Here is a 12,516-nt window from a genome sequence, read left to right as displayed (position 1 = left end):
TGTGGGGGAGAGAAGGAACATGCGGGTTGTGTAAAGGCCGCTGTGGCACGCGATTGGTGGAGGGTGTGGGAGTGCTTATCCATGATGTGGTGCCACCATTGCCCGAGATCACCACTGGTTTCAGTTGCTCGATCAAGAGAGCATACTGCGCAGGCCCTGCCAAAGGCTTCGCCAACAGGACAAAAACAACAGCCGCCGCAGGTGGTGCTGCGAGTGATACGTGCTTACGAGGACCTAAAGGACGGGAAAGAGATTGCAGATATATCGTACGCCACAAACATGAAGCAGGCTGAGTCAAAGGCTCAATCAAAGGACAATTCAGAGGCGAAGTCAAAGGATGAGTCAAAGGACATGAAGATCAGAATTTTTCTAGCCCCGCACTGACATGAACTTCAAACTGGTAGTTGGGGTCGAGAATATTTTCCTAAGATGTTTCAGTACTGAAAACCGGAAAACCATTTCTACCCGACTGGACAATCAAGTATGTTTCAAGGGAAATGCAGATTGTGTAAAATTGGTAGGGCATGTAGACTTGGGCTCCGATCTGTACCATATGCACTATACACATGTATTTGGACTCTAGGTGTTGGCATCATTGATGTCTTATTCGATTTTGGAGATATCCAGAATATGTTTCACCTCGGGGAACTTGACATCTAAATAGTTAGACTTTGGTGCATGTAAGTGCCTCAATGATAATTAATTTCTTTTATGCTATGGCTTTAATGACTATATATACACATATCTAATTAGTTGTCATACATTGCATTCTGCATAAAGCAAACAAGTGATGCATATGTTGTAGGTAAAAGGGACAAGTATCTTGATCCTCTAGCTATTTACGAGGCCAGCCACAACGGACCAAATACGTGGAAAACAACCATGATGCATTCAAGGAGTGCCAATCGCCCGAGGAGATTGCTGAGGAACGAAAAAAACCAGGTTAGAGAGGCCATGAAGACAGTTGCGACCTACATAGCAAAGATGATGCGAGAATAGGACGATGTGGCCGATTGCATTTTTAGTCCATACAACGTCAAGTACGTCTAATTTCAATCATTTATTACAATATACACTTTCTTCAATCCATAGCAAAAAAATCTATATAATATTTGTGCAGAAATCACTACATTGCTTTTCTACTACAACCGAAGATTGGAAGAGTCCTCGTATTGGACTCCTTGGATTTGCCAAAGAGCAATTACAAGGATTTCTTATGCATGCTTAGAATGTTAGTGAAATTATTATCCTCGATATGTACATCATACAAATTGTTCCATAAAAGTTATGCATTTATAAACTAACTACTCACCTCTTTCTTTTTTAAACAGGGGTTACCAACACTATATTAAATTAGGAGGTGCTCATCTCGGGAACAAAAAAAAAAGAAATGACTCTATGCACAAACTTCTCGTGCCACAAACAACCCGTTTCTTCTGTGTACTGTAGACATTACATGTGCGAGCATCTTAGGGTGCAAGGAAGATACACAACTAATCCTGAACGCATATGGGACTACTCTTTATTAGGGATAGATGTACATGTGTTACATTATTTTTGTGTATATCTAACACTTGCTTACTTTCTTCATGAATTCTCCACTACTACAAAACATGATTTACCGCGACCTTTCTAAAACACCTTTGAGGTGGGCAAGAACTATAACCGCCTCGGTTAATGGTGTTGATTAACCGAGGCGGTCATTTCTTTTTAACCGAGGTGGTTAGAAAAACCGTCTCGTAAAACATATTAACCGAGGTGGTCAACATTAAAATAACCGCCTCAGTTAATAGTCCTATTTTCAGAGGTGGACCACTTATAAAGGTCCGCCTCAGTTAATAGACAAAGCCCAAAGAAGACCCATTTGAGCCCATTTGCGGAGAAGGAATATATAAATAAGAAAATCCTAACACTCCCTCCTCCCTCTCCCATATTCCAGGTGCATCTCTCCCTCTATCTCTCTATCTCCACATCTCTGCAGGCGGCGCTCGGCGTGCGGCCCCGGCAGGCGAGCGGCGCGCGGCAGCGGCGGTCTCGACGGGCGCGCGGTTGTGGCGGCCTCGGCGGGTAGGCGGACGACGCTCGGCTTGCTCCGGCGCGCGGCCTTAGCGTTCCCGCGTGCTACGGCACCTCTCCCCCAAGCCCTTCACCGACGGCGCCCCTCCACTACCCGACTCCGACGGCGGCGTCCCTTCCCAGCCTCTACGACGGCGGCGGCCCTCCTCCCCAACCTCCCCGGCGGCGCCCCTCTCTAGGCCCTACGGTCGTGGCGGCCCTGCTCCCCAACCTCCACGGCGGCGCCCCTCCCTACCCTCTACGGCGGCGGCCCGGCGCGCCCTCTTCCTCCATGGGCTGGATCCGGTGCCATGTAGACCAGATCCGGGGAGCAGGGGTGTGACATCCCGAAAAATCTACCAAAATAAAACACGCGCTAAAAATAATTTTCAAAACTTTTTCATCGTTGAGCTCGATCATCCCTAAACCCCTAATCCCTTCCCAGAAATTTTCGCCATCCCGACACCCGATTTCAATCGCCGTCCCGTCTCCCTATTCTTCCTCGTTCCGCGCGTCATGCCCGACCGGCGCGCGTGCTCGTCCAATCGCGGTCGTCGCCACGATCGGCGCCGGCGCGATCACCCTCCCTCTTTCTCTTTTTCCCTCCTCTTTTCTTTTTCTTTTTCCTTTTCTTTTCTCCCTCCTTCTCCCTTCTCCTCCTTCCTTTTTCCCCGCGCGCACAGCATGGTGCCGCACAGAGCACGACGCCGGCCTCCCCTCCCCAGCACCCTGCTCGCCTGCCCCATCCCCGCCACGCACGCCGAGCTCCCTTGCCGCCTCGACACGCGCCCCTGCCCATGCGCATCACGTAGCCGCGCCGCTCGCCGCGCCGCCCGGTCACCTGCCCACGCGCCGCGCGCGCGCCCTGTGCGCGGCACGCGTTCCACGTGACCCCGAGGCTCGCCGCACCACCACCGCCTTCCCGTGCCTTGCCTGGCCGCCTCGCCGCTCGCGCCGCCGAGCCGCACTGCAAAGCAACAGTGCCGCCGCCTCGCCGCTCGAGCCCGCTCGGTGACAAGCACAGCGCCCGGGGCCACTACACGTGCTCATCCCCCCCTGCGCGCCCTGCTCTGCCGAGTCGTCGCGTCGCCGCCGCGAATCGTGCGCCGCGCCGCTCCACGACGCCCGAGCGCCATTAATGGCCGCGGGATGCCCGCCGGCCGGCTGCCACCGCGACCCTCCCTCCACCGCCTTATTCCGCCGATAAATAGGCGCTCCTCGCAGCCCTCCACCCCCACGACCACCTCCGCCACCGCGTGCCCTCCTTCCTAGCCCGCAGCACCGCCGCCATGGTCGCCTCTGCTGCTCGCCGCCCGCCGCCGTAGGCCGACCTCCTCGCTGCACCCCGGCCCAAATCGAGGTGGGGAATAGGTTCCCCGTGGCCCCCTCTCTCTTTTTCCCCTCCCCACAGCCGCCGCCGAACCCCCAGGGCCGCCGGCGCCGCCCTCACCCCCTCCCCTGTTTTGGTCGCGGGGTAGAGGAGGAAGAAGTGCAAATATGCCCAAAACCGCCTACCTTTTCCCTATTTTAATTAAGAGTCCTTCCACTCTCTAGCCTTTTTGCAAAATAAACCCTCCCTTTTATTATATTCCAAAACAAACCCTTCCACCATATAAACTTAATTCTAAATAACCCCTGACCTTTTTCAAAATAACTCAGTTATTTTCTAAAATTCCAATCAAGCCCCTGCCCTCTCAAAAATAATTACAAAGAGGCCCCTGAACCCCGGTTTAACCCTAACCACTCCTTTAACCTATCATTTCATGCGCCAAACATTCCCCGATTGACCTGACTTTACCACACCATTTATAATACAATTTTGGCCATGCCATTAGAAAGCCACCGAAAAATATTACTCCTATTCCCATATCTTAATTGTTTCCGATTCGAGCTCAGCGATAAAACCTTTATTTCTTTTTCTTGATTGTGTGCTTGCTTGTGTGCGTCGTAGATCACGGTGTGAACGAGGGAGAACCCGTCGACGAGCAATACTGCGAGCAAGTGAATGAGGACCAGTTCCACGACCCCGAACCCGAAGGGCCGTACCTCGATCAGGACTTCCCGGAAGGCTTTGAGAACGGCAAGTTCAATCTCATCATTTGATGCATATTTTGTCCCAGTTTTATAAACACAACCTATTGGCCTGTTTTACAAAACTGCATATATTTTACCTGCTGAAAACATGGTTGGATACCCACCCCTTGATTTGTTATAACCATTCCTTGACCACCTAGATTAATGTCTGAATGTGACTTATTTGGACGTTAATCGCTGCTAGAATGCTTAGAACCTTAAACACGGTACAACTTGTTTTATAAAAAAGAAAATGTGTGAGTGTGTGTGGACAGGGAGAATGTGGAATTTTCGAAAGATGAGTTTAGATGGGATGGATGACACTTCTGTGTGAATTGCCAAATGGTGTGCTCGTACCTGTGTGATTGAGCAAGGAAGGGAGATATCCATCTTGTCACAATTAAGGACCGAGTTGTTGTGTCATCATGCCTAGCTCCATTATCGTGCAAACCACTCGACCGTTGTATAGGCAATGGCTTAGCATAAACCCCACTAGTTAGTCTGATAGCCATCAGGAGAGCTGAGAGCAACGGGTGATCAAGGAGAAGGGATAAGCTTTGTGTGACTTATGCCCCGGTTAAACCTTGGTGATAGGTCGACGACCCCTTGGTGGATCCCGTGGTGGCTAGTCAGGTCTAGCTAAGGTGGGTAATGGCTTTGTTGGGATCTGCACCGACACTAAGGTGATCGTGCTATGGTACCCCGCTTGTGGGTAAAGTTGCACACCTCTGCAGAGTTAAAATCTATTCGAATAGCCGTGTCCACGGTACTGGGCGAGTTACGGTTTAGTCACACAACTAGTGTTTCTCCTGGAAATGGATGGGTTGGCGTGAGTTGTTTTGGAAAAGTGTCCGGTAGTTGTGCCGTGTGCTACGGCGGATGAGGAGTCTGGTAGCAATTTAAAACTTGGATCCTGTGTGGATCAACCCTATGTGTACTCAGTGCAAGATAATGGCTTTTGAAAACCCCTTTCGTTCAAATAAACCCATGCATAAAAATTAGCTTTCCACAAATTAAACCCTAGCCTTATCCTTGATTTACCCTGTGCATTGAATTCTGTTTATACCCCCTCCGTGGGTGTGGTTGGACTTGCTGAGTATGTTTGTACTCACCCCATTCTTAATTTTTACAGAGGAAGATCCAGACTTCGTTCCCGAAGACGTTGAGTAGGGATTCCGTCCTGCACCCAACCTTGCCTGTAGATAGGGTCACCCGCAGGAAGCTCCGTATGGTGCAAGACTCTGATGACCTCTTCGTAGTTAATATCGTTGTGTGGGTTTTAGTTGTTATCCTCGCGATAGTGGCGCTTCACAGCCCATTACCGCGTAGAGTTGTATGGTGGTGTACCATCTGTTGTAATAAATGTGTTATCAGCCTCCTGGGACTGATATTTGTATCACATTTAAGTGTTCTCTTATGAGGGGACGCTTCAAGGGGCTAGATCCGGCGAGCAGGGGCTGAATCCGGCCTCCCCCGGTGGAAGTGGCGGCCTCCTCATGGATCCGGCAAGCTACGGCCGCGGCGGCATGTGGATGGGCTTGACGGGCCCGTGGATGGGCTCGCCGGGCTTATCCATGTTTTTTTTGTTTTTTATTCGATTTATAGAGGCGGGCACAGAAACTGAGGCGGGCACAGAAACCGCCTCGGTTAAGCCACGATTAACCGTGACGACGTGTCCAAGGCGGTTGGGCCTGCCCGCCTCGGAAAATTATTTTTGACCGCCTCGATTAAGATTTTTTGTAGTAGTGCTCATTGATTGCAGGACAATCCACCAAGAAACAAAGGGCCACTCCATGAGAGAGAACTTCTAGAAGTAATCGTCGATTTATGTGGTTTCATCGTGCACGAAGTGATCGACCCAAGGGGCATATTTTTTTAATAAAAACCACGAATTAGCAATGGAGCCTAAATATTTTGGTCTTCATGAGTGGGACAACAAGAAGCATCGTGCCTCCTCTAGTAGTGTTGGTAAACAGGAAAAAATATGCATTCGAGTTTCAACTTTAATGATGTACTATATTAATTATACTTTGTAATGATATATGCGAGTCTTTTATTTTCACATGATTTAATTTTGCACGCATAATTATTTATATTTATGAAATATCTTCCATGTCGATCGCGAACTAGCTTGATAGAGCAAAGTTGCGGGAATCTAAATTTTAAAAATAGCGGGAATCATATTCGAATAGTTTAAATTCAAATCGGTGAATTTTTTGGCGGGTTGGAAATGCATTTGCAGGGGCGGGTCACTCTCCTACCCGCCCCTGCAAATCGGTTTCCAGAGTTGGGTGAGGGGGCTGCCCCCCTGCAAACAGCTATTTATAGTTGTGGAAAGCAGGGGTGGGTGTGGCATCCACCCCTAAAAGTTGCCGAAAGCAGGGGCTGAGTGCGGGGGCGGGTGTCAATAAGAGAAAATGAAATGGCGCTCATATTTTTATAGTTTGGCTCTAGACAACCCAAGCTTCATAGTTCGTGATAATTAAGAGTTGCGGGAGATTATGCTCTTAACACTGGTCAATCCAGCAGATCTTTAGTTTGTAAATTGATTTCCAACAAAAGATTGGATGCTCCACCAGAAGAGAACACGACTGTGAAATTATCATACATGTACATGCCTAGGTCAAATGTATAAGCCACAATTGTTATCAGGCTCCCGAAACATAACGAATGTAAAGCATAGTAACATAGGGAAACAACTATAGTGAATCAAGGAGGATATATACGACTTAAACCCATCCACCCTGAGTTGGATATTTAATACTACAGATAATGTGACCCTCTACCCCTTTCTTGTAATCCAAGTGTTAAACAAAAAAATTCCACTGATAGTACCTAATAAAGTGGTCCATAGTACTGTTTTGTTTTACTTAATAAACCTAGTAAGCCAAAGTAGTATAAAATATAGGTATTGAAGTTTCTCACACAAAAGCTCCAGTGAAGATCAAGCTTTGTCATCTGGAATGGCTCCTTATTATATTACTCATGACATCTGTTCCAAGTGAATTAATCAATTAAATCTTGATCACGCTATTTAATTTTTTTGAGTAAATTGCACCCCAGGTTCCCGAACTTGTAGCGAAGTTCCGCTTAGGTCCCCAAAATCTCAAATCGTCCATCTGGGTCCCTAAAGTACATTAAGTGTTTCACGAGGGGTCCCAAACCCGCCACGTGTGCATCCGAAGCTGACGTGGCATGCCATGTGATGCCACGGTGGTGAATATTTGCAAAAAACACCCTAAATTTATTTATCTTCTCATATTTTGTCCTTTCTCCATATCTTCACCTCTCTCTCTCTCCCATCTCTCACCATCTCATCCACCGGAGCTGGCCGCCGTCACGCCGCTCTCTCTCTCCCCCACGCCGCTCTCGACCTCAGCGGCTCTCCCGCGCCGACCGGCCACCTCCCCGGCGGCAGGTCTCCTCCCCGCGCTCATCCTCCCCGGCGGCCCTCTCGCGTTGGCCGTCCTCCTCCTCCGCGGCATCCGGGCGCAAGCGGCGGAGGGTGAGAGCGGGGGAGGGCAGAGCGACGGCGACGACGCTCTGTACCCCTCCACCGTGCTCTGCCTCCGCCCTTGCCACGGTGCCCCGGCTCCGCACTTGGTGCCGCGGCCTGCCTCCGGCGCCTCCCTTCCCCCGCTCCTTTCCCCTCTCGCCGTGGCACGTCAGGGCGCGGGGCATAGCTGCTGCGGGCACATCGGAGCGCGCAGGGCCGCGGATGCAATGGGCGCGTGCGGCTGCCATGGCAGACGCGCGGCGGGCCGCAGTGGTGGCGGTGCGCATCGTGGGCGTGGCGGGCAGAGCTCTGCGGGCACGGTGCGCTGCCCGGTGCTGTCTCCCTCCCTCCATACCTCCGGCTGCCTTGAGCTCGGCCCTTCTCGGTGCGGCCGGCGGACGGCGGCGCTCAGCCCTCATCGCCCCCTTCCCTGCCACGGCGACACACGGGACCACGTGCGGCGGCGGCGCCTCCCTTCTCCCCTTTCCCCTCTCGTAGCAGGGCCGCGGCTGTGGCGGGCGGGCATGGCGAGCGTGCACGGCCGCAGATGCAGCGGGCGGGCGGTGCGGAGGAGGGTGGCGCGCCATGGCGTCCACGCACCCCAGCTGCTCTACCATGGCGTGGCGGCCGGAGGGGATGGTGGTGCCGGGAGGATGCGGAGAGAGAGAGAGAGAGACTGGTGAGGGAGAGAGAGAGAGGGAGAAAGGACCAAATATGAAAAGATAAAGAAATTTAGGGTCTTTTTTGCAAATATTCGCCACAGTGGCGCCACGTGGCATGCCACGTCGGCTTCAGATGCACGCGTGGTGCATTTGGGACCCCCGTGAAACACTTAATGTACTTTAGGGACCCAGATGGATGATTTGAGAGTTTGGGGACCTAAGCGGAACTTCGCTACAAATTCGGGGACCTGGGGTGCACTCTTGACATACTATTCTATTTATAACAATAATACTTACCTCCCTTTGCAGTGGTTGACTTTGTGCATAGTTCTCATTCATCTGCATCTCTTTCTATGCTCAAAGCAAGGTTAACATGTTCAGATGCATCATGTGCAGTTGATCTACCAGGAACTTTATTAGAGCTTCCGCTTGCTTGATCACCGTCACCTGATGTGCTTTCGCCACTAAGCTGATGAGGGTAACATATTGTGGAGTGATTATGCATGATAGAAATGATATATGCAATATAAAGAGCAGCTAAATGTGCTTATATTATTACATATAACTTGTGTAGAAGTACTCGATTAATGAGTATTATACTTGTATGATATTTCATGTATACCTTCTTCTGTAACTCTATTTTGTGCTGATGAGCAATGCTGACCTCCTTTGTAAGTTCAACGTTCTCCTTTTGAAGGACGATACCCTGCATGGATAGAAATTGAGGAACCACATACTATAATTATAATTATGGATGAGTTTTATCTACACTCGTATTTAGTTACTCTCATCATCAGTGTGTATGTCTATATACTTATTTATCACTTTGAGTATGTTTCTATACTAATTCTCAGATACTTCAAAAGGATACATACAAAAAATTCCAAAAGCATCCCTATTTTTTAAATATGTTATGATTATACCTTAGTACTAGTATATAAAAATGAGTATATCCATATGCTGTGTGTATATAGTCAGATACCCCATGTATATGTCATCATAGAGTGTAGTATGATCACATGTTCCACGTACATATGCTCCTTGTTGGGTACACACGTCGGAATAGCTACATGTGCATGTAGAATGGATTTATATATATTGTGTACAAATTTATTTATCTCTATCGTATTGTACATCAACAATATCAGTTTATATAGTTGGACATGGTTTGAACCTTTTTGTTGAGTTGCATGATCTCTTCCGCTAAAAGCTGTTCCTGGTAAAGAAAACGTATCCACTTTTATTAGTAAAATGGATGTCATATGGACTCATGGTACCACAGATTATATTAAGAGGAGTTACCTTTTTCTTTCTGACGGATTGCAAACTCATTTCAATTTGGCTCTGGAGAAACTGCAAGTCTCTAATTGTCAACCCAGAGAGTTCCTCTCCCATTAGTTTACTGTCAGAATATAACATAGTTTGACAGTGTCATCATAATTGACAATAGACAATATAGTGCTTAGTCTCTACGCGCGCGCGCACATATATTTAGGAGATCATATATATATGGGCATCCTAACTGACAATTGTTTGTCACTGAAGAGGGAGTGATTACATATACGAACAACAACAATAATTAAATGGTACGTTACCGATTATTGTTTTGTAAGTTCTGCACTTGCTGCCTGAGAGTTGCAACCTCCATCTGCCAAAACTGCCCAATAAGCATAAAAAAAAATAAAAAAGGGTCAGACAATAAATTTGTAGGGTGAATCATCCCATGCTTCCTGTTCACGCATCTTATATATGTAGCTTCAAAGGTATGGGATATGCGATTAAAATTAGTTAGTATGTAATAAGTAGAAGAAAGAAGAAGAGTCTAGACATGTTTGATTTCCATTGAAATGGGCGTTCATGCAGTTGTGGAAGAATTAGAGGTTGGATCTGTGACTTCACATATCCTCAAGAAAAAAAAAGTGCATCCGTGATCTGCACGAAGTGAACTTTTATGCTGTACGGAGTACAACTGATGTCTTCATGAAACGATCAACTTTTTGGTCTAAATCCAACTGCCGGTCTAGCCATATATATTCAGACACTCTCATGAATCTGGAACTCTCAACCGTCAACCGCAAGCATGCAACGCCACAAGACCCACAAGATGTGCCATATCCTCCCTAATGCCTCATCATCTGCCACCTTCCCAAGGCCTTCTACATACTACATGCATCTCCATTACCCCCTCCATGGTACGACCCGTCACCTTGGTCGAAGAGGACACTAGTTGGAGTCTGGAGGAGCTGAGGAGGTCCTTCTGTGGTGGCTGGCAGATGGCACCACCCTCAGACACTGAGGGAGTGGCGCCGTACTATATATGTGGAGGAAAAGAAAGTGAGCGGATGGAGCACAATCTTTTAGCTAACCAAACATGAGTTTCTGTTAATGCAAGAAATGTTCACGCAGCATCATCATTCAGTATATATTTTCAAAGAAAATGTGAATACCAGAACATTGTTAAGTCCCGGTGACAGAGACAAACTACCACATTTAGGGTATATGCAGTGCGGCCGAATCTTTTCTACTCCACAGGTCGATAAGCGATTTTTTACGGAAACTTGGCGTGCTCTTTAATGTACTTAAACGGACGGCACGTTTGCCCATTTTTTTTTCTCACTGCAGCTTATCATTATTCGTGATTGACAGTTTTCGTTCTAACCTTGTAAGGACAAGATATTGTCTAGCACGCCCTAGTTCATTCCCATCCTACACCACAAAACATACAAATAAGATTAATATACGTACCTTTGCCTCAGATATTGGATTTAGCAACGGGCAATTATTCTCCTCTCTCGCCTCCTGGTATCGTTCAATTACCGTTTTCATGCTGATAAAAAGATGCATAAAATTATATCCATATTTCTTTTGTTTGCGAGGAAAATTATATCCATATTTCAAGTAACACAATCTACACATAATGGGCGTCCTCATTTGTTAGGTTCACGGATCAAGCCTAGCTATAGGCATCACAATGGAAATACTACATCTGTATAGCGCAGTTATCGGTTCATAATCAAAATCAATTTTTTTATATACAAACAACGGCATCAAATTTATCATTTTATATCTAGCTTGTTAACTGCAATATACTGTATAGTTATATTCGTGATGATAACATGTGAGATACAGCTGGAACTTGCAGGGGGGGATTCAATCGACAGAATCACAGAAGGATTAGGGAGAAACTAACAAGAGAGAGAAAGTAATTAAGTGAAGTTGCAGTTCCATGCTATTAGTACAAGGTTCCATCAAGAAGAGCATGAGCTATATGCTTGTATGTGGATCATAGCTGCAGGCCTGTGTCACCATATATACCTGGAACTGCTGAACTCGTAGAGGCGGCCGGCGCAGGAGAAGACGACGAGCCCGACATCCGCATCGCAGAGGATGGCGAGCTCCCGGGCCTTCTTCATGAGCCCGCTGCGCCGCTTGGAGAAGGTCACCTGCCGGTTGGTCCTGTTGTCGATCCTTTGGATCGCGATCTTCCCTCTCCCCATATTCACCTCTCTCTCTCTCTCTCTCTCTCTCTCTCTCTCTCTCTCTCTCTCTCTCTCTCTCTCTCTCTCTCGGCCGACGAGATCTGCAAAGAAAGGATGGCCCCCGAACAATACCTGCCGAGAGGTCCAAATGATGCTGCTATCGAAAGGTAGGTGTTTAATAAGGAAGCAAGTTGGAAATAAAGAAAATATTTCGACCAGCTGTTGTTGCTGTACGGCCGCCTGCATCAGGTGATTATTGTTTACTAGCTACTCCTTGGTCAGAAATCTAACTTTCCTTCGCTTGCATCCTTCCTTTAGTACATTGATGACGTATATACGTATATATAGGTGTGCTAATCTCTTCGGTTTGTGAAGATAAGTGGTAGGTGTGCGTATAGCCCTGGCAATGAATAAAGAAATAGTGAAGCAGTACTAGTCTTTTTCAGGAAATATGTGATAAGGACGACGCCCATTAAGCTAATCTTCCTATCGAAATTCAGCAACTACTGATTGGATGCAATTTGCAAATTCATGCAAGCTAAGTTTTCTAAGTATGCTTTTATGTCAAAATCAAGTGAGAACTACATTCGTTTCGGAATTGGCTTGGCCACACCAATACGATCTCGAAACTTCAGCTTGTATCATCCTGATAAAAAGATTTCAGAAATTGTAAGCCTTTCCATGTCATTATCTTCCGCGTTAGAATTGGCGTATAAGATGCCAACTTTCTCCATATAAAAAGCACGATCCA

The 12,516-nt window shown here is 47.5% G+C and overlaps 2 protein-coding genes across 2 annotated transcripts; both read right to left on the bottom strand.

Annotated features, from left to right (window-relative positions):
• Nucleotides 1-6,833: 6,833 nt before the first annotated feature.
• Nucleotides 6,834-12,231, bottom strand: LOC120706593 (MADS-box transcription factor 25-like). Its single transcript, XM_039991274.1, has 8 exons — nucleotides 11,602-12,231; nucleotides 11,032-11,113; nucleotides 9,882-9,943; nucleotides 9,589-9,688; nucleotides 9,461-9,502; nucleotides 8,909-8,992; nucleotides 8,584-8,755; nucleotides 6,834-7,120 (listed from the first exon to the last, which is right to left on the bottom strand). Exons 1-7 carry the CDS (start codon nucleotides 12,009-12,011, stop codon nucleotides 8,618-8,620), a joined length of 918 nt encoding a protein of 305 aa, XP_039847208.1. The 5' UTR covers nucleotides 12,012-12,231; the 3' UTR covers nucleotides 6,834-7,120; nucleotides 8,584-8,617.
• Nucleotides 7,504-8,241, bottom strand: LOC120709735 (armadillo repeat-containing X-linked protein 2-like). The gene has a single exon (XM_039995395.1). It carries the CDS (start codon nucleotides 8,239-8,241, stop codon nucleotides 7,504-7,506), a length of 738 nt encoding a protein of 245 aa, XP_039851329.1.
• Nucleotides 12,232-12,516: the final 285 nt, after the last annotated feature.

Source organism: Panicum virgatum, chromosome 5K, assembly GCF_016808335.1.
Source record: "Panicum virgatum strain AP13 chromosome 5K, P.virgatum_v5, whole genome shotgun sequence".
Classification (NCBI taxonomy): Eukaryota; Viridiplantae; Streptophyta; class Magnoliopsida; order Poales; family Poaceae; genus Panicum; species Panicum virgatum.
Note: the sequence above shows the minus strand (reverse complement) of the source record. Positions and strands in the feature narration are given on the sequence as shown.